The following is a 19,519-nucleotide window of genomic DNA, read 5'->3' as shown; positions in this document are numbered from 1 at the left end:
CCTTTAAAACAGACTTGGCACAATACCATAAATTGCATTATCTGTCTAAATTAATAAATGTATTACAAGAGAAGACATTTGAGTCCTGAATAAAATCTAAAATTGAAGAAACCTGAAAATTTTTATAAATGTTTTGACCTACACTCTTAATCAAACATCAGCCTTAGCCAGGAATTTAGTATTTTCCCAACTTAATAAATATCTAATCTCTGCAATAAAATATCTATGACACAAGCAACACTAAAATTCGCTAGTTATTGTGGGTGTCCCACCACTGCTAGGAACAGGCTTGTACAAACCTTTTTTTTTAATGTGCGGTGTCCATGCCACAGAATATTTCAGTACTACTGCTGGTATAAAAGCAAGCTAAACTACATCCTGCTTTTTAAACCTGTCCCCGAGGTTACCTATTAGAAACCTATTGGAAGTTCCTACCTGAAACCTATTAGAAGTTCTGCACTATTACAGCTTAGGGAAACACAAGTTAGTGTGGGAAAACAAGGAGCTGCCCTATTGCCTGTGCATCCTTGTTACCATGTCCATTCCTTAAGGAATGAAACGGGTACTAAACCATAAAGTTTCTCCCAACAGCTATTCTAACTAAAGACTCTATAAATATTTAACATGTAATGTAAATGCAAAAAGTTTATGTTAAAGCTACATAGTACTCAGTGTGCAGGACTGCATCTCAGCCTGTTTTCAAGTATGTCTTCTTTTTGGTAACAAGAACAAAGTATGTCCAGAATTGTGCATACTCTATATAACCCAACTCTATTATTTAGAACATTTATGAAGATGAATAGTGCATTTCTTTCCCTTCTCACTGCAAAGCACAACCAACAAACTGACACCAAGTTGTCTTGTTCACTCACGACCTACTCTTTCACCTGCCCTGCACAAGATACTGCAGAAAGTTTTGTCAAGTGTTTAAAATATTATCTGTTTTTCACTAGTAGTCTCCAAGTTTTCTGAATCACTGTGTAACTACTGACAGATACCCTTCTGACTGAACTGACTCGATATTTCTATGTCTCTTTCATCAGTAGGACATCAGAAAAAAATTATTTCTTCAGGTACAACTCATAGCTGCTGTCAAAAAAACATGTTCTGAACACAAGCCACTTGTCAAAAAGCCCTTTACTGCAGTTATTTAAAAAATCACAACTCTCTTGTTTCAATCAGAACAAATCCAGCAACTTTTTAATAACTGTCTGGGCAACTGCTTACCGAAGAAAGGCCATGACAGTTCACTTGAAGAACACACACAAAAAAAGCTTGAATGTTTGAGCTGAACATTTTTTTAAAAATCATTTGGTTGCTATTGATTTTTAAAACCAGATTACTGGAGGAAACATTGATCTCTCATCAGTCTGTCTGGTTCTCATCCATTGATTCTTCCCCTCACAAGTTAACACCTCTGCATGCACCTTAAGAGTATTTTCACAGCTTAGATTCTTGGCTAGTTGTTAAAATAGTAGATAACATAGGCTTTGCTTTTAACAATTTACAATTTTATATTTTTATATATATATTTTATGCTCTATTTGATACAGAGTTGTGACAGAATTCAGCGTGGTAAGAAATCCATATTTTTATGAGTTTTTCTTTCCCGTGAGTATATGCTTTGCTACAGTCTGCTTAAAAGGTATCAGCAAAATAGTAGCTTCCCAGTACAAATACAGAATCTTAATTAAAATATGCTATACACACTACCACCACACTGAAAAGAGTGACAAATTATTTGGCATCCAGTCCACAATGAGTTCAGATTTTTCTTTCAGACTTCTGCCTCATGCTCTTAGTACCACTCCAGATCCTAGTGCCTTCAGATGCCTGCATGTTTCCCATCTGGCCAGTGCCACCCCAAAGGCCCACCCTGCCACCGTGACACTAACAAATGTCTCCCTACCTGCTCATTCCTCCATGGCTTTGGCTTCCCCCTCTATACCCAATGCCTTTCCACTGAATACTGCTGCGCCTCCTTAGTTGTCCTGTCAGCAGAGCAAGACGCACCATGTCTATGCCTCATCCTGAGCGACAGGCATATTAATTGATTAAACAGTGCTCATGTATTTAGTGGGCATATCTACTGTCAACCAAAACAACTGAATTCTCTTCCTGCCTTTTAATTCACAGGGACACTAATAAAGATTTCTATCTGCTCCTCCCTGTCACATTGCCACTGATCTTGATTAAGCCAGCAGAAACCTAATTCTCTTTGAAAACTGGTAACTGAGATTCACTGTGGTTGGCCCAAAGGGTAAATGGTTATTACTGATGTGCATTTGGCAGCAAGGTGAGAAAGGGATATAAACATTGATTTGATAAGCCTAGTTTCCTTTTGAGGTCAGGCTAAATGGAAAAAGGACTGTCTACGTACAGTACAGGTTAGGCTTACCAAACAGGCCTAAAAGCCTGACCATTAGTAGACTTCAGTGCCAGAAGGCAACTTAGACATTTACTGCTTGGAAACTGTTATACTAGTGCTGTACTATAGTATAGTATAGCACTATACAGTGTTATACTATTTAATGTTACACTATATTAGAAAGCAATCTCAGATACGAATAAGAAAGAAGGCCTATCAGAAAAATCTCAACTTTCCCAAATTTAATAGAGTTATAAAAAACCACTATTTTGATTGTATCTGGACTAATGTGGCTTGCCTGATTAACATTCACCAGAGCCATGGGGTGAATCTTGACTCTGTAAAATAACATAAAAAAGGTCTTACGAAAACTAGCATATTAGATTGCAGAGAAGCAGTCACAGCATATACTGGTAGTTACAGGAAGCATAAGGTAACTCAGTGGCCAAGAGCTTCTCATCTTGCACATAAGCCACTATTACCATAAATACTTCTGACATTTGACACAGTCTGAAAACTGCAGGCACGCAAGACAAAAAGGCTATATTCAGGTCACCCTCAATCTAGAGCTACAAGACCCATATTCCCTATACAATCTGTGGGGAGAAATAGTAGCAGCAACTAATTTAGGCACCTGCATTAAACAACTTTTCCTATGTCTACAGTTTCAGGTCTTCAAACTAATTTGGTGTCTCAAGATTCACCAAAAAAACCTCTCCTTAAGAAAAAGTTAGTATAGAGGCAACCTAGCTCTAAATGCAATGTGTATGCTACAATTAATTGCTACAGGTTCTCTACTTGCATAATCTCTATGAGAAGATGCTCTTGTAACTATACTGTAGACGCAATCCTACATTTTGATGACAGCAATTAATCGGAGTACAGAGATTAGCCTAATAATATGCTGATGTAATCAGAATGCTTTTTAACTGACTAGCCCTGATGCGTTCTCAGATAACAGCAATAAAAACTTTTTTTTTTTTCCAAAACATCCAACCTTTTTTTACAGAAGCAAAATATTCCAAAATTGTGTGGAAGAAATCAACACAATAGCACAAAGACAGTGAGGCTGTGGAACTGCTGTAAGGGAAATAGTTTAACAACATGACTAACTTCCCTCCTTCCTTCCTAACGACCAGCAATTTTATTGACTCATTTCCCTCCTTCCTCTTTCTTCTCTACCTGAAGACCTAAAAGCTCCTTACTTTGGAATAACCATTATGTTTATATTCATTGTTTACATTTGGCTACTCCCAGCCATTTTATTATTCAGATTGAAAAACAAGCTAGAGTAAACAAGATGTTGCATCCTTTCAAAGAGAGAAATCAAAGCTGCATGTTGTAGACTTCTTTGGGTATTTACATTGGATTTTGAAAGCAGTGAAATCTTAGCAGACAGGAAAACCTGTCTGGTGATCCATGCCCAGTGATGAAGAAAAGATGCTAGGAAGGAAGGCAGGACTAGAAAAAGAGTATGAAGACAGGAAAATGTTAACAAAACCCCTAAACCACCAGCTTTTCAGCTGCACAGCAACTGTCTCAAGTTCGCAATTTTTCCACTTTCATTTCAAATGCAACTCTATGTTAGAGATCAGCATGTACATGTTCCATTATTTTGGCAAACAAATACCCATCAATGGGTAATAGATCCTAATAAACTACTTTGCTTATGTGTTTATTTGGATGGATTCTTCAGCTTTTAGGTCTGAATTTTGTTAACCTTTAGTACAAAGTTGTAAAGACAGCATTCTTGGTATGATAGTAGCACCAATTTACTTTGTCTCAACACCTCGCTGCATCCCAGAAACCACAGAGCACAAAATCTATCTTCCCTAGAAATCTGGATGAACTGAAGATTTTTAAAAGTAGTAATTTTAAGCTGCAGGATCTAAATGTCTGTATATGGATGAGTGTATGTATGTTTATAAGCACAAACACAAAACCATCACGCAACCTTGTTATACTATGCAGTGTTATACATGGAAATGGTCAAATGATTTGTGAGAAGTTATATTCTAATTGTAGCAATTACATTCACATTTCCACTGAACTTTTCTTCAATCGAGGATTCAGTAATTCAAGATATAATGTACAAATTAACAAATTACTGATTTTATGATTATAAACAGGACAAAATAAAACCACTGCTATTTCAAAGAGTATTAAGATACTTCATATTTCAAGTACTTAAGGCAAAAAGTATCCTTCAACTCATAAAGACAGAAGTCAGGCTCTACTCCAGTCTTTAAAAAAAGATCATCTTTAAATCAGAATTCACGATTTTACAGTTCAAATGTGTGTAGGAAGCAATCATGGGTCCTAAGTACCTGTTTGCTAAGTTTTTATCCATCTAACATTTTCCTTAGAAAAATTCCATCAGTGATGCATTACTGCTATGCAAGATGAACTTGTTTTCCCCCAGGAAATTATTAAAACCAAAAATTTTATAGCAGCATAAAATGAACAGCTCCGCTGTTCTGGAAATATTGTATGCTGAATATGAAATTTTTCAGTGAAGGCTAGTATGAACGCTGCATACTGTATTCACATGTACGAATGTGGTATTTGCTCACACAGTAGAAAAGCAGATTCTCAGGCTGTTTTTTTTCTTAAATATCTATAAATATACAGAAAAATATCTGCCTGTATACATCTGTGATCTTTACCCAAGACTATCTGAACATCTGAATATGATTCCTCCAAAATGCAAAACTTTTCATAAGAATGAAATAAAAATGCATAACATCCTTTTCCTAAAACCTTCAAGCATTAAAATCTCAGTAGCAATGAACCCAAATTTACAATAAAATCTGATGTACTGTACCTGTAAATGTTTTACAATATTCACAACTTCTCTAGTTGAATAGGGATAGTTAATAATTCCTTGGTCAGCCAAGCTCCTAAGTTCTCCAAAAGCAGCCACCAGTTTCTGAAGAATTTGTTCTGGTACATCAGGACCATATCGTCTAAGCATAGCCAGTTCAGACTCTGGTTTGGGATTATCAACAGCATGACAACTAAAAATGTCTCCTAAAAAGGAAAATAAGCATCCACTTAAGTAATTAGAAAGAGAGACCATCACAACAGCCCCTTTAATTTTCATACAGCACCTTAAATGGAAAAACAATGGCTCAAGAGGATGCTGAGTACCTGCTAGCCTACCACACAGGGTCATGTGCACGGAGGCGCTAATGAGAAGTAAGAAGCAGGCAGCACAGCACTAACACCAAAAAGACAGTAGCCTCCACTGCTGAGGAAAGAGTCATCCATCAGACTCCCATGTATTCTACTGACGAGGACAGCACCTGGCCCATGACTTGTTTGATTCGGGGATAAGGTTGTGTTAATCACTTATGTCAGGTATCAGGCTGCTTACAACTCATGTTTTTGCTTTATTTGTATACAAGATACACCCATTTGCAAAGATTTCTTTTGTAACCTTGTCTGTCTGCTGCGTTTGTCCAGATCCCATAAAACAAAATAGCTGTAACACAGATGACCACGTACGTGCATGTTCACTTCAGGACAAGTTTAAGCACTTTTACATAGGTTTACATACATTTACATAGTAATATTCAAGCTGAATCTCACCTCCAAGTGTCTTATGTGAAACAAAAGTATCAACATGAATAAGGACTCCTTTTCCTCATGAAATCTAATGGATATAGGCTGTTAGTCTATTAATCAATTACATTAAAGATCACCATTTAATATGAATCACTTACCTAAAGTGCCAAAAAAGTCATTCCCCAAGAAAGGAAATCCAGGTCTATTTGCTAGAACTATCATTCTAAAATCAGGATGAATAACTATTACATTTTCTCTCCCCTCTACATGAGCATTATCTGGAAAAGAAATAAAATTTATTAATTGCATATTTAAGCCTTGTGATAATGGATTATGAAAGAATTCTGCTAATCGAATGTTCTCAGAGCAGTTACAAAAAAAGGGTCAACAGCTTCTTAGCGCCTCATTCAACTGCGTGTTCTAGCTTTCATTTTAAAGTTTCATATTTTGTTTCATGAATATTTAACTGAAGTGTTTCATTTGAAAAAAAGAAACAACATCAAAACGTATCCACTCTTCTTGGGGTGGGGATTACCTGTCTTGTTTTTCTTTAATTTCACTAGAAGGCTGAAGCCAATGGTGAATAAAATGTGGTTTTATGAAGGTCTGACATTACCTGATCTGGGAACATGGGACTGAAGTTTCTCCTGGTTACTACAAGTATCTTTGAGAAGCCAGAGACTCATGATTTCATGCATGTGAAGACTCTGTTTCTCCAAAATGAGTCAGACTGGCCCCCTTGCTCACTTGCAGCACGTTTCCAGCGGCACATGCTGTCTGGGAAACCTTTACCTCATCTAAAAAACTACAGTACTGAGACTGGCTAGCAAGATATTTACTAAAATGCCCAACTACATGACGAGCAAACCTTAAACGCTGTGCCATGTAAATGCCACATTATTGCTCCACTCATACCTAAACATTGTTCCCAATACTGTTAAAAAGAAACTCATCATGGAAATTACAGTGTCTACTAATGTTAAGAGGGCATTTCAAACACAGCCTTTATTTGAAAAAATATTTAGTTCTGGAAATTCACATTAATTAAATTCCATTAAATTTCAAAATACTCTCACCGCCTGCAGGATATATTTAAATAATATAAGCATATTCAATATTGTATTAGATGAAGACCTTAATAATTCAAACTTAGATATATTCATACCTTCAATTCCAGATTTGATCAAATTATACCCCAACTGTCCAGATAGGCATAACCAAAATCATAATTTGGTCAATTTTATCTTTATTTCTTATGGTGAATGAGAAGCAGAGAGGTCAACTTACAGTTTGTTGGGATTTTATTCATAAGAACAACTGTGGCTATTACAAAAGTAGTAGAGAATATGACTAAATTCTTTAGTTGTTAACCTTTTAGCATCAAGTATTTTTTCCATTTGGATCCTTTTGAGTATTTTTAGTAATGTAATTGCTGAAAAACAGCAAAATGTTACATTTTACTGTAAATAATCAAAATACTTCCTGTGTACTTACTGGCAACAATTCGCCTTCCATCTGACAAAACCATTTCCCCACTTTCCACTAAAGTTTTTAAGATACAGGTAACATTTGTTGGTGCTTTGTCTGCCTCATCAATCACCAAAATATGTCCAAACTTCACTGCTCTTACCTAGAAGAGAAAAGAATCAAAATATGCCCCCCCCAAAAAAAAAAAACCTGCAAGAATCTGTGGTAATGATTTCTCAGTTATCAGAAGTGACATCTTGATGGCATTGAGACAAGTAAGGGACTAAGAACCAGGACAAGCTACGGCCAAACTGTAGCAGAGAGAAGAGGAAGCAGGTGACACAAGAAAGGTGGGTAGTTCTGTTTCTTCAGGATAGGGATGGAAAGGGCTATGCTAGGGAGAAAAGTGAGTAGCCTGACTGAGAATGAACTGGAGTGCTGACAGCAGAGCAAGCAGTTTGCATTTAGACTGTCAACATGTAGCTGAAAGAACTAAAGGATGGCTGCAACAGCTGTTCATAGTCCAACTTAGCAGCTAGGTGTGAGACGGTGTATGTGTAGTATTAACCTGAATGTGTCAGGTTAATACTAAAATATTTTCCATAATTGTCTTGTACATGCAGACTCCCCAGACTACCAACTTACTCATATTAAACACAGCAAACGTGGCAAATGTGAACAAAGTATTGTGATTATAGTTTATGTGGTTTAGATTAGCTATTAGGAAAAAATTCTTCCCTGTGAGGGTGGTGAGGTCCTGGCATGGGTTGCCCAGAGAAGCCGTGGCTGCCCCATCCCTGGCAGTGTTCAAGGCCAGGCTGGATGGGGACTGGAGCAACCTGGCCTAGTGGGTGGTGTCCCTGCCTGTAAGAAGCAGTTGGAACTAGATTTTCTTCAAGGTCCCTACCATTCTATCATCCTATGAAAGTAAAAGTTAATGAAATGTTACTGCACTCATTGACTATGCAATGAAAGTAATCAAATCACAAAGAATTTTCTCATCTGAAAAGCCAGCATGTTTAACTTCTTGTTTTATATGGAAAAAAACCCCAACCAAATATACAATCCAAATGTTACTACTGACCATTGGTGAATCTTCATATATAATAAGACCATCTTTGACGGAAGGTTGTAGAGTAAGGCTTTGTACAGTGGTATCCCTGAAATGTGGAAAACCAGATAATTAAAAGTACACAGAGATTCAAGTTTAAATAAAATGAAGAAATAATAAATGAACTACTGAAGGGCCTCTTTTCCTATTTTTCCTCTTAAGAATTCTTGAAGACTTTAGACTGAGAAAAACTCCATGCCAGCTTAGTGGTCAAAACTGATTCTGTCTCTGCCAGGGCTTTCATGGTAGTTCTCAATTTCTAATAAACTCTGGAAATGAAAACACTGAAAAAGGATTCGGTATCTTTATTTCATGTAGGCACATTACTACTGCTGCTATTATTGTAGTAAAACAAAAAAAAATTAGTAAAAGCAAAAAAATTTAAGACATTTCCAATTAAAATCTGTAATGTGAATATTCCCTAATCTTCACTATTTTCATCTATTTCAACCACCAGTGAATGTACACATAAATAAAACCCAGTTGCCATTCAGAGATGTCCAGCAACATACATCACCACAATGGATTTACCTATATAAATTGCATCCATAACCTAGGGCAACCCCTCTTGATTGTATGAAATATTTGTCAAAACAATTGTCAAGATCTGTAAACCCAACCCTATTTACCTGGGTGTACAGAAGGACCAAAGAGCTAAGGAATAATCTAGAGGTGGGTGATGACTCTCACAGTTTCATGGGCAACAGGATATGCAATTCAGTCTTAAAGCAAGCAGACTGTGCCATCCATTTCTCCCGTATTTCAAAATTTGGATTAGTCTGTGTCAAAACAATGAGGGACTATTCACATGACAAAACCCATCAGGAGAGCCTCACTTATGCTGCCCAAGATCCACATGCTGGTCACTAGGTAAGGTCAGTTAACCTTTGCATTGCATGTGAGATCTGATGCAACAAAAATCTCTTTACCTTTTACAGCCATGCCGTATAACAAAACTGTTTGCTTAAGCTAAGCTGACTCACTGTTCCAAACATCCACCTTAGTTCTATCTTTAATTTTGTAACACCTTGTAAAAAGCCAACATTATTCTGATAAGCTCCATGGGTACAGGAAATCAAACACAGTACTGTTTGCAGCAAACTATTAAATGGCCAGCTTCCAATTACGGTCTTAAACTGACAGCATAACATGCACGTTTCCTTTATTTGAAGCTGCTGTCAGCAGGATTTCTGTCCCTAATAACTAAGAATTTCTTGTTTAGCTTTAAACTCAATGATTGATTTATTCCAGTGTTTCCCATGGACAGGGATAAAAAATAGGGTGGGAAGAGAGATTTTTAATGTTTAGCTACTTCATCTGAACTTCAATCCAGGAGGAGAAAGGCTACAAAGCTGAGACCATCTTCACTTTATTTAACCCCATCAAATGTGGCCTGTCACAAGCAGTGACACTCCCCAAAACAGTCATATTCATAGAACTCACTTGCAACATGTAATTTTTTTAAACCACTAAAATAAGCAGTAGCATTAATCTATTATCTTAGAAATCCTATCATGGACGTATACCCAAAGCTTTTGTTGTCATCTTGCCTGTCTACCCATTTCTATGCTGGGCAGAGAAATAATGGATCATAACAATAAACCAACAATTTTGTTTCTTGGAATACAGATTATTTAGAGGTTACATTCTCAGACTGTATATATCAGCCTAACCTCATTACCAGTTATAATTTCTGGTTCAAGCCTATGCAGTTGCAGACGTAGAAGAATTCTTAAAATGTGTAAACCAAATCCAAACACATAACGAAGGCCAGTCACAGGTTAGTCAGAATAATTAAGTCTCTTATTAGTCAGAGTCAGCTCATGGAAAAATGTTCTAAGGAATTCGTTCAAGGAGAAAAGTGGAAGAACTTGTCAAAGGTGAGCTGTAATCACTTTAAAGTAACAGAAACGTGAAGAAATGGGTGGATCTAACTATAGCATAGGCCAAGAATAAGGTAAAGGAAGATGAAGCAGTACAGGATGCTTTAGAGATCATAAATATGCACTTAGCAGCCAATTCATGAAAAAAAATGAAGTTAACAGAACATGGCAGGAAAGGAAGTTCTCTACTGGAGGTGCGGATGGGCACAAGTGATGATGGAAGAAAAGACACAAATGTCAAATGGCATTTTACTGTAACACAAAATAGTTATTTTACTTTTGGTGAGCTAGTTAATCCTCTGGCTCTGCAGAGATCATTACAACCCCCTGATATGGAATACTAACTTGTGCTAAGTATTACCAGCAGCCCACACAAATCCTTAGGATGATCTCATTCTCAAGGGGAGACAGATCTGACTATATCTTTGGGGAAAATAAACACTAGAAGAGTTTACAGTTTAATTAAGTGTTATTACAAAAGTTGCATAAATCAGAAAAAAATTGTAGAAGAATTGTAGAATTGTATCAAAATAAAATAACAATTAACACCCTAAATCTAGCTTCTAACTTTTTATCTTATTTTTTCCATGGTTCCCTCATTTGTTCTATTTTGTTATGCAGCCCTAATATCCTGAGGAAATATTTCAAGGGATTTGCAATGTATTATAGCTAGATATACAGCCAAATATTAATTCTATTGGCTTGACAACTTACTTAAAGTGAATGCAAAAATCTTGTACTTGCGCAGGTTGTCGCGTTCAGCCATATAGGTAGGAATGATTTTGCAGGGTTACTACAGATAAATATTCCTTTCAGAATAATAAGCCTTTAGAAGTCATTAATTTCTGTTCTTCAGAAACCTAACATCACCTAAACACAGTAAAGAATGTCCTCAGGCTTTTTATTTCTTATATTTTCACTTTGTAATGAATTATGTAAATGTAAAGACACTAAAATATAGAATAAAAAAAGTATGCTAAGACTGAAATATTTCTGAACAATACAATTTACAGATTTTATTAAATGCTAAATGTCTGGCACCCTAAACATTAGACTGTAGAATTCGACATTTTTCCCACATTAAAGGAACTAAAAACTTTAATTCACATTCACTTATTAATATTAGCATCTTAATATTAACTGGGCTGTAACAAAGATGTGAATATCAACACCTCCCAGTTTCATCACATTTGGCACTGAAGATAAAAATAGTTCCAACACAAAGAAGCATGACTGGGAATGTAGAAGCAAGCGAGAAAAGCTGTCTGACATATTGTCATCCCACTCAACTGAACTGTCTTCTGATTGTAAAAGAAAAATATGAAAAGCTCACCACCGTCTTTGCTAAGAATGTATTTTTATGTTTTATTTTTACCAAGCAAACCATCCTTACAGGCTCTCCATGAAAAAAAAATAGTAATGAAAAAAGATCTGCTACTGAAACTCAGCAACTGTTCTGACAGTGCCACTCAAGTCATAGGACTTCTGAGAATTCTTTTGATGTTTTTTTGCTTATAAGCTCACATCATTGCCTTTTATTTACATTTTGCTGCTGGTGCACTATTTACCCTAAGGTAGCTTTTTCTGAGGTATGTAGTCCTACTCAAACATACTAGTCTGTGACAGTTACGACTTCTTTGACAGCAATACCTCCTTTCTGGGGAAGAACTATGACATGCGGCAGGAGGAATTTCCATCAACCACAGAGACTACTCAGTTTATTCTGCCCCTGTCAAGATTAACCCAAATTCTATTAAACAGTTGAATGTTAAAACTTTCTCCAAAAAGAGAGGAACTGCACCTGACAGCTATTTTACTCTTCAGAATAGAATTCTCTTCACAAATCCAACCAATGAGTTCAGCATTTCTTAATACCTTCATGGGAGACAGAAACTTTCTCCCAGGCTCTTTTCAACTGAAAATCCGGAGTTGTTTGAAAGAGTTGAATACCTCTATCTATAGGCCTTGAAGCAGGGCAGGATGGGAGGCAAAGATGGAAAGAAAGTAAATCTCCAAACACTCTAGATATCTTGTGAGACACAGGAGCTGAAGCTATCCAGGAGGAAAAAATAAGGAACATAGGAGAATGATGTTCCTCTTTTCCTGAAACGTGTGTTAGCTCATCTGGAGGACCACCTGGCTGAAAGATGTTTCTTTAGAGAAATAAAATCAATGCATGAATTTCTTCTTTTAAAATATTAATGCTGTCTATATGACACATCTACAAACATTCATTATATGCTTTGACACTTGTGTGTAACCCCTGAAAATTGAAATGTAAACACAAAACCAGAATTTTATCCATTGTATAATTTACTCATTATCATCTAACTTAAGAAAAGGCATTCCAGCACTTGATTTTAAGACTTGAGCCCCCAAGGAGGCTGATGCCCAAACACAGGACACAGTGTCAGGACCTCAGTTAATGTTACAAACATCCACTGTCCTGGCTTTTCCACAGCTGAAAGGGTAAGAGAGGATGTACAGATGGCAACCGTGTGTTTCATGAGCCTAGATAAACCAGATTCAGGTTTGGCTTTCCTCTTATTCTTCAAATGGAACTTTATGGTAGTCAAAAGGGAAAATCAGAGACACAGAACATATGCTCTAATAATAGATGTTCTTCATTTCTGTGAGATAATTATCTAAATACCTATGTATGTAGACATATATCTCTTCTCAATTACATTTAAATCAGTCATGAATATACCATCTGCTGTGACCTAATTTAAGGAGTATTTGGAAAATAATCAGGCCAAGGGCCACTTGAAACTGTTAATTGGTTAGCTAATCCACTCATGGATTACCCTGATGAAGAGCAGGCGATCTCAACACAAAGAAAGGATCTGAAGGACTTTGACATTTACAAATTAATTTCTTTACCCAACCTATCATACAGCCATTACATTGCATGACCTGACCACTATGTTTACAAAATTCTGAAATATCTGAAAAGTCTACCAGCAGTCTCATTATGACACTGGTGCTTTTTTGACTTCTCTATATGCACTGATAATTAAATCACCATCTTCTTTCTGCTAGGCTATTAGAGCTCCTCAGCAGGACATATATTTGTTTAAAATCCAAGAAATTGGAGTATTAAGGTATTTATTACTCAGTATGACTGCTGGTGGCAGAACAAAGGCCAAAGAGAACATATGTTTAATTCAGGTTATATGCTTAATCAAGTTACTTACATGTGATCCGTCTTTCAAAACGAGATGCAATGTTTTCACATAATTTGTTGTAAGAATTCACTCACCCTAATTGTAAAATCCATTAACGAATACATATGACACCCTACAACTTCCCTTATTGGGTATAAGAATATGTATCACTGAGTAAACTGCAAGAACTTGTTACTTCAGCTTTAGAAGAAAATGAAACAGAGTCTTCAAAGCCAAGCTATTTCTCTGCAACAGCCACACACAGCAGGATACTCAAGCTGAATTTAACTCCTACAAAAAGAAAAATGGAGTAGCTCTCTAACACCTGGAATCTGACAACAGCAGAGCTAGTCAGCCAGCTTATGAAAAACTAACATTGGAATCAGAGATAGCTTGCATGAATTCTTGGAAGTCTTGCATTATAACTTTGTAATGACTGAAAATGTACTTAAGAGGAAAAAAACAAGAACAAAAAGTAAAAAAAACCCATAAAGACACCTATTGTAAGCTAGACAGTAAATTCAGTGCTTCACAATATAAATCGGCGTATGTTATTTTATTATTTATTTCCAAACCTGAACTAAATGAAGAATAAAGTACATACCATAAGGCTTCTGTACAACAGAGCAGTACAGAAAGGAAAATATTCTAGACGTGTATATTCATGACTTAAAATTATCAGGAAAAATAACTTAGCCTTTTTTTTTTGTGTGTGTGTGGCTGCAACAACCAAATACACCACACACATACATCTTCACTGGGTTTGTTGGATTCCTCTAATAAACCAGTGCAGCTTAAGAGCGCTTGCTTCAACAATGGTCTGGGACAGAGTCAGTGTTGCTCATTTTTAAATATACACCTGCAGAGCTAAATGAGCATTAAAATTCTTTTATGTGGTCCTACAGGAAAACTGGGGCTGTTCAGCCTGGAGAAGAGAAGGCTGCGTGGAGACCTCATAGCAGCCCTCCACTATCTGAAGGGGGCCTACAAGGACGCCAGAAGGGGACTCTTCATCAGGGACTGTAGTGATAGGACAAGGGGTAATGGGTTCGAACTTAAACAGGGAGATTTAGGTTGGATATAAGGAAGAAATTCTTTACTGTGAGAGTGGTGAGGCACTGGCACAGGTTGCCCATGGAAGCTCTAAATGCTCCATCCCTGGCAGTGTTCAAGGCCAGGCTGGATGAGGTTTTTAGCAACGTGGTCTAGTGGAAGGTGTCCCTGCCCATGGCAGGAGGGTTGGAACTGGATGATCTTAAGGTCCTTTCCAACCATAACCATTCTGTGATTCCATTCTGTAATTTCATGATTCTAGATTCTTTCAAGAAAAGATAACCAAATGCACCTCTGAGAACTAATACGCCATAATTCTACAGCATCAGGTGTTCACCTGTGTCTTGGCCTAAGGAAGTCATTCCTTCTGGAACAACTTTTAAATTAGAATTTAAAAAATCTGAAGTCAATAAAGCTGAAAGGGTAGTTTAAAATGATCTCAATAGGAGAAACAGGTAATTAGATTTTAGCCTGATTATGTGTGCTGAAAAAGAGGGAAAGAAAATAAACATCTCAAGATTAATGGGCAGTTTGTAGCAAGTATTGCTTGTAGGGACACCATAAGCTTATTTTCCTACCCCAAACCTCTCCATTAATTTGATTGTTAAAGATCACAGCAAAATTACATTTATTTTGAGAAGGATAACATACGCAAACTCAGTTAATTTTTAGAAGAAAGATCATCAGATGACTGTAATTTATTAGGAACTAGAAAAGGCATAACACACAATGTAGCAGGTTTTTTTAAATGAACCCTGCATCACATTTTCCAGTCGTTAGTCACTAGAACAAACACACTAACACGACAGGAAGATGCAATACCACAGATAAATTCTTTGAAAGGACATTAGGAAAACCAGAATAAGGTAGTGCAATATCTTCTAAAATAATAGTAAGATTATCAGGTAACAAGTAAAATTTCTACAGCAGTTAGTATTCTATTGATAGTGGTGAATTACCAACTTTACAACAAAACTAAATTGCTTTAGCACGTATGTTAATGCCTAGAAAAGTGGAAAACAAGTTATCTCACCTTGTAAGAAAAGATACCACATGGAGAACTAAGACTTAATATGGCTAATTTAAGGGCACAAAGCCTTTTATTTAAAAGCTAAAGAAAAAAACTTCTGACATTCTCTATTTTCATGAAAGAGGCATCAAACCTACATATTTATAAGCAGTTTTTCATCTTTACATAGAACAACTCTTGTACACCAAAACCCACAATGTTCTTACACAACTAAATAACTGCAGCTCTACATCATAGTTAAGGTTCACTAGTTTTACTTATGACTTCAGTGCCCACATCTGTAGTAGCTCGGGGGGATGCGGTTCACCTACTAGCTGAGAGTAACCAACTTCCCATTGCAATGGAAAGGATCAGTACTTTTCATCCCTGAACACCTTTATTTGTGTAGAGGAATGCCTGTCATAGGCACTCTGCAGATGAGATGATGGGCTGCAGTTTTTGCATTTCCTACAGCTGAGACAGCATGAAGCCAGAAAACATCCCAGAAAAATTTCTGCTTAACACCTGCTCATTATTTACACTCATATCTCACCAATAAACAAATGCTCTAAAGTTTTCAAACAACCTCATTATACAAAATGTTCTTACTTTTCTTGTTCTGAAAACAATGATGAGTCTGAAGCTGCTTCTTAATTCTCTCAACTTTAACTACTGTTCATACTGACACATTTTTGTGAGTCACTTGGGAGCCAGCTACAGACAGTGTAAATGGACTTCCCACATGGAACAAACACTACTTGATTATCCAATTTTATGAAGAGAAGACAAAGTCATTTTTAACTTATTTTTTTCTTCTACTTACAATTTTTATTTAGCAGACCATGCTACCACAGCATACCTGGAATAAGAGCTAGCTGGGGTCAGCTAGCTGCTACTTTGCTGAAATCATTGGTAAAACACAGATCACAGAACAACTGAGGTTGGAAGGGGCCTCTGGAGGTCATCTAGAGCCACCTAGAGCTTTTGTTACAAACAGCTTTTGATTATCTCAAAAATCAAGGAGTGTAACATACACCAAACTTTAAAGAAAAGGTACTACCACAGAAAAATTAAAATTGTGCCTTCCTGAACCAAGAAAATGTGCTGCTTGGAACACAGATGTTCTCCCCACAACTCATTTTTCTTAAAGGGACTATTATGATAGAGAGACTTTGGTTTGCTATCAGAGCAATGATGAGCACAGCCTTCGATGGCAGATGATAATTTGAGAGGGTTCCTGTTACTAGTTGCTCTTTTTGGCTACATGACTTAAAGCCAGTCCAACCCCAGCAGAACAGAGGTGGGAGTTTTCCAGGTCTTGAGCTGACACTATGCCATTGAACATATGTAGTGTTAGGTCAGCAGAGCTCCTTACACTGTTTCCCAAACCAAACCCAACCCCCCCAAAAACACCAAAAAAAAGCATCGAACAAAACCCCCTACATAGGCTGAGCATATGCACAGGCTCAGAAAGTTGGGGCTGTTCAGCCTGGAGAAGAGAAGGCTGCGTGGAGACCTCATAGTATGAGATACTGGTCTTCCAGTATCTGAAGGGGGGCCTACAGGGATGCTGGGAAGGGACTCTTCGTTAGGGACTTGTAGTGACAGGACAAGGGGTAACGGCTTCAAACATAAACAGGGGAAGCTTAGATTGGATATAAGGAGGAAATTCTTTCCTGTTAGGGTGGTGAGGCACTGGAATAGGTTGGCCAGGGAGGCTTGAATGCTCCATCCCTGGCAATGTTCAAGGCCAGGTTGGATGAGGCCTTGGGTGATATTGCTTACAGTGAGGTGTAACCTGCCCATGGCAGGGGGGTTGGAACTTGATGATCTTAAGGTCCTTTCTAACCCTAACTATTCTATGATTCTGTAATATTCTCCTGAGCTATCTGAATTTATGTTCTGCCTGGACACAGCTCACTGGAGAACACTTTTTCAAAGAGACACACAGAAATACAGAAATACTGAATTATTCTGCACAATAATTGGGATTTGCAAAAATAATAGTGTGTTTAATCTGAAGGAGTGGGTGGCTGCCACATGCAGAGAAGACAGCAGGGAAGTTAACAGAAGCTGGAAGCAGCAGGTCACAAAAGCAGCATTTCACAAAGCAGTGATGGAAATGTAGGTGAGGTACTATAAAAGAAAACAGCAACAGAAAAGTGATGAGGTAGATCTAACCAAGTATTAGGAATACATAACATCTGAAGACAAAAAGGCACAGGAGAAAGTGAGAGCAAAGTGTTACAGCGGATGTGCTGTTAAAAGGCAAAATACCAAAGATGCACATTCTTATTAGCATTATTTAAAAAAATGATTATGAAAAAAAGACAGAGTGGTGAAGATAGGAAGTTGAAGACAGCGAGACATTAGGAATGAAGCTGAAAAAAGATGCAGTTCAATTGAAACTGAACCTTCTATTCAGTCTTTTTTCAATTTCTTGATTTAAAAGCTCATGTTATAAAAAGCAGGCAGATAATTTTATATTATTTCAGCTTTTGAATTGTTTTCAATTGGTTTGTTGTCTTGAAGCCTGTTATTTAGCTTGCATATAAGAAAATAATTTTCTAATCCAAATGCTTATGGGTGAGAAAGAAATACATGTGATTAGCAGGATCGCCAAAGGAAAAAACCAAAAAGCCTTTTCTGTGTAAAATATTTCTTGTCTAATGAGTGATATACTCAAACATCTTTGAACTTCTTCCCTCACTGAGTATCTCATGCTTAAGGAAACCTCTCTAGAAATGACAGCAAAATATTGCTCTCTTCTTGAGCATGATTTAAGATCAGTACTCTCTGACTATTTCTTCTATTAAGCAGTGTGATTACATTAGATTCTTCTACCCCCTCCTGAATCTGTCAGCTTACTGCCTATGCCTATAAAACAGATACATTCCTGTTGTCTGTGTGCCACCTACCATGATAGGGTCTTTGTTCAAACAGTAAAAACAAATTAAATTTCAGAAAGATGAGTTTTATAACATATGAAATCAGCTTATAAACACAAAATATGAAAATATAACACATTCTTACCTATGCAGCTGTAGATACTCTCTGGGTCTGTTTAAAAGGTGAAGGAATCTGTCAACAACCTTGTTTTTTCCAACACCCTGTAAAAAATAAAGACATAAAATAGATGTAGACATTTAAGAATTACAAACAAGGAAAAGATAACTTTCCAGAACTGTTAAAATATTCTCCATATTCCTTTAGAGGCAAAAACAATTTCAATCCATATGAAAGAATTCTGAACACGATTTAATGATATGCATTTTATTTTACATACGTGTGCACATATATATATATATATATATATCTAGTTCCAAAATACTTATCCATCTTACTAGGAATAACGAGAAGCAGGATTGCATCCCTAGAGTTATGTCACAAGGCCAATGCACCCTTTTCACTAACACCACTTTTTTCCAGCCCTTTCATGCTAGGAAGCTGTCTTTACACTTCATAGGAAAAGGTAATTCTTGGTGGACATAAGAAATGTCCTGTAACTGTCACGTGGAATTAGAGCATTGCCTTGGTAATATTTGCGGCTATCAAAGAAGGTCCACATGGAGTCAGAGTTGGGTTGGAGAGCAAACTGGTCTACAACTCTTCTATTGCAGGATGTCTGCATTAGCAAGCTGTGCAGAATGAAGACAGTAGATTTACGGAGTGAATCAGGTGCTGCTGACACCCTGGTGTGTCCTGCACATGCAGTTCAGTAGATGGTTCTTCAGCCTAGGCCTACCCTGGTCCCATGGAAGGAATTACCAGAGGGCATGAATCAGATGTGCTGCTGGACGACATCCTCCACTTTAGTCTCATCCTAAGAGAATCCAGGTCATATGTCCCTTGACACATATCAAAATGCAGTACAGAGATTCCCTTCAAAAGTAC

The 19,519-nt window shown here is 37.1% G+C and overlaps 1 protein-coding gene across 1 annotated transcript in view; it reads right to left on the bottom strand.

Moving 5' to 3' along the window:
• Positions 1–19,519, bottom strand: part of VWA8 (von Willebrand factor A domain containing 8) — a 181,941-nt gene that overhangs the window by 70,434 nt on the left and 91,988 nt on the right. The window contains exons 21-25 of the mRNA XM_061374263.1: positions 18,659–18,735; positions 8,487–8,562; positions 7,430–7,565; positions 6,094–6,213; positions 5,193–5,398 (exon numbers count right to left, since the gene is read on the bottom strand). Of these exons, the coding sequence (XP_061230247.1) occupies positions 5,193–5,398; positions 6,094–6,213; positions 7,430–7,565; positions 8,487–8,562; positions 18,659–18,735 (615 nt within the window). The remainder of the gene's footprint in view (positions 1–5,192; positions 5,399–6,093; positions 6,214–7,429; positions 7,566–8,486; positions 8,563–18,658; positions 18,736–19,519) is intronic.

This window comes from Neopsephotus bourkii, unplaced genomic scaffold, assembly GCF_033783945.1.
Source record: "Neopsephotus bourkii isolate Nb327-2 ecotype Australia unplaced genomic scaffold, CSIRO-AGI_Nbou_v1 NB_1637, whole genome shotgun sequence".
NCBI lineage: Eukaryota > Metazoa > Chordata > Aves > Psittaciformes > Psittacidae > Neopsephotus > Neopsephotus bourkii.
Note: the sequence above shows the minus strand (reverse complement) of the source record. Positions and strands in the feature narration are given on the sequence as shown.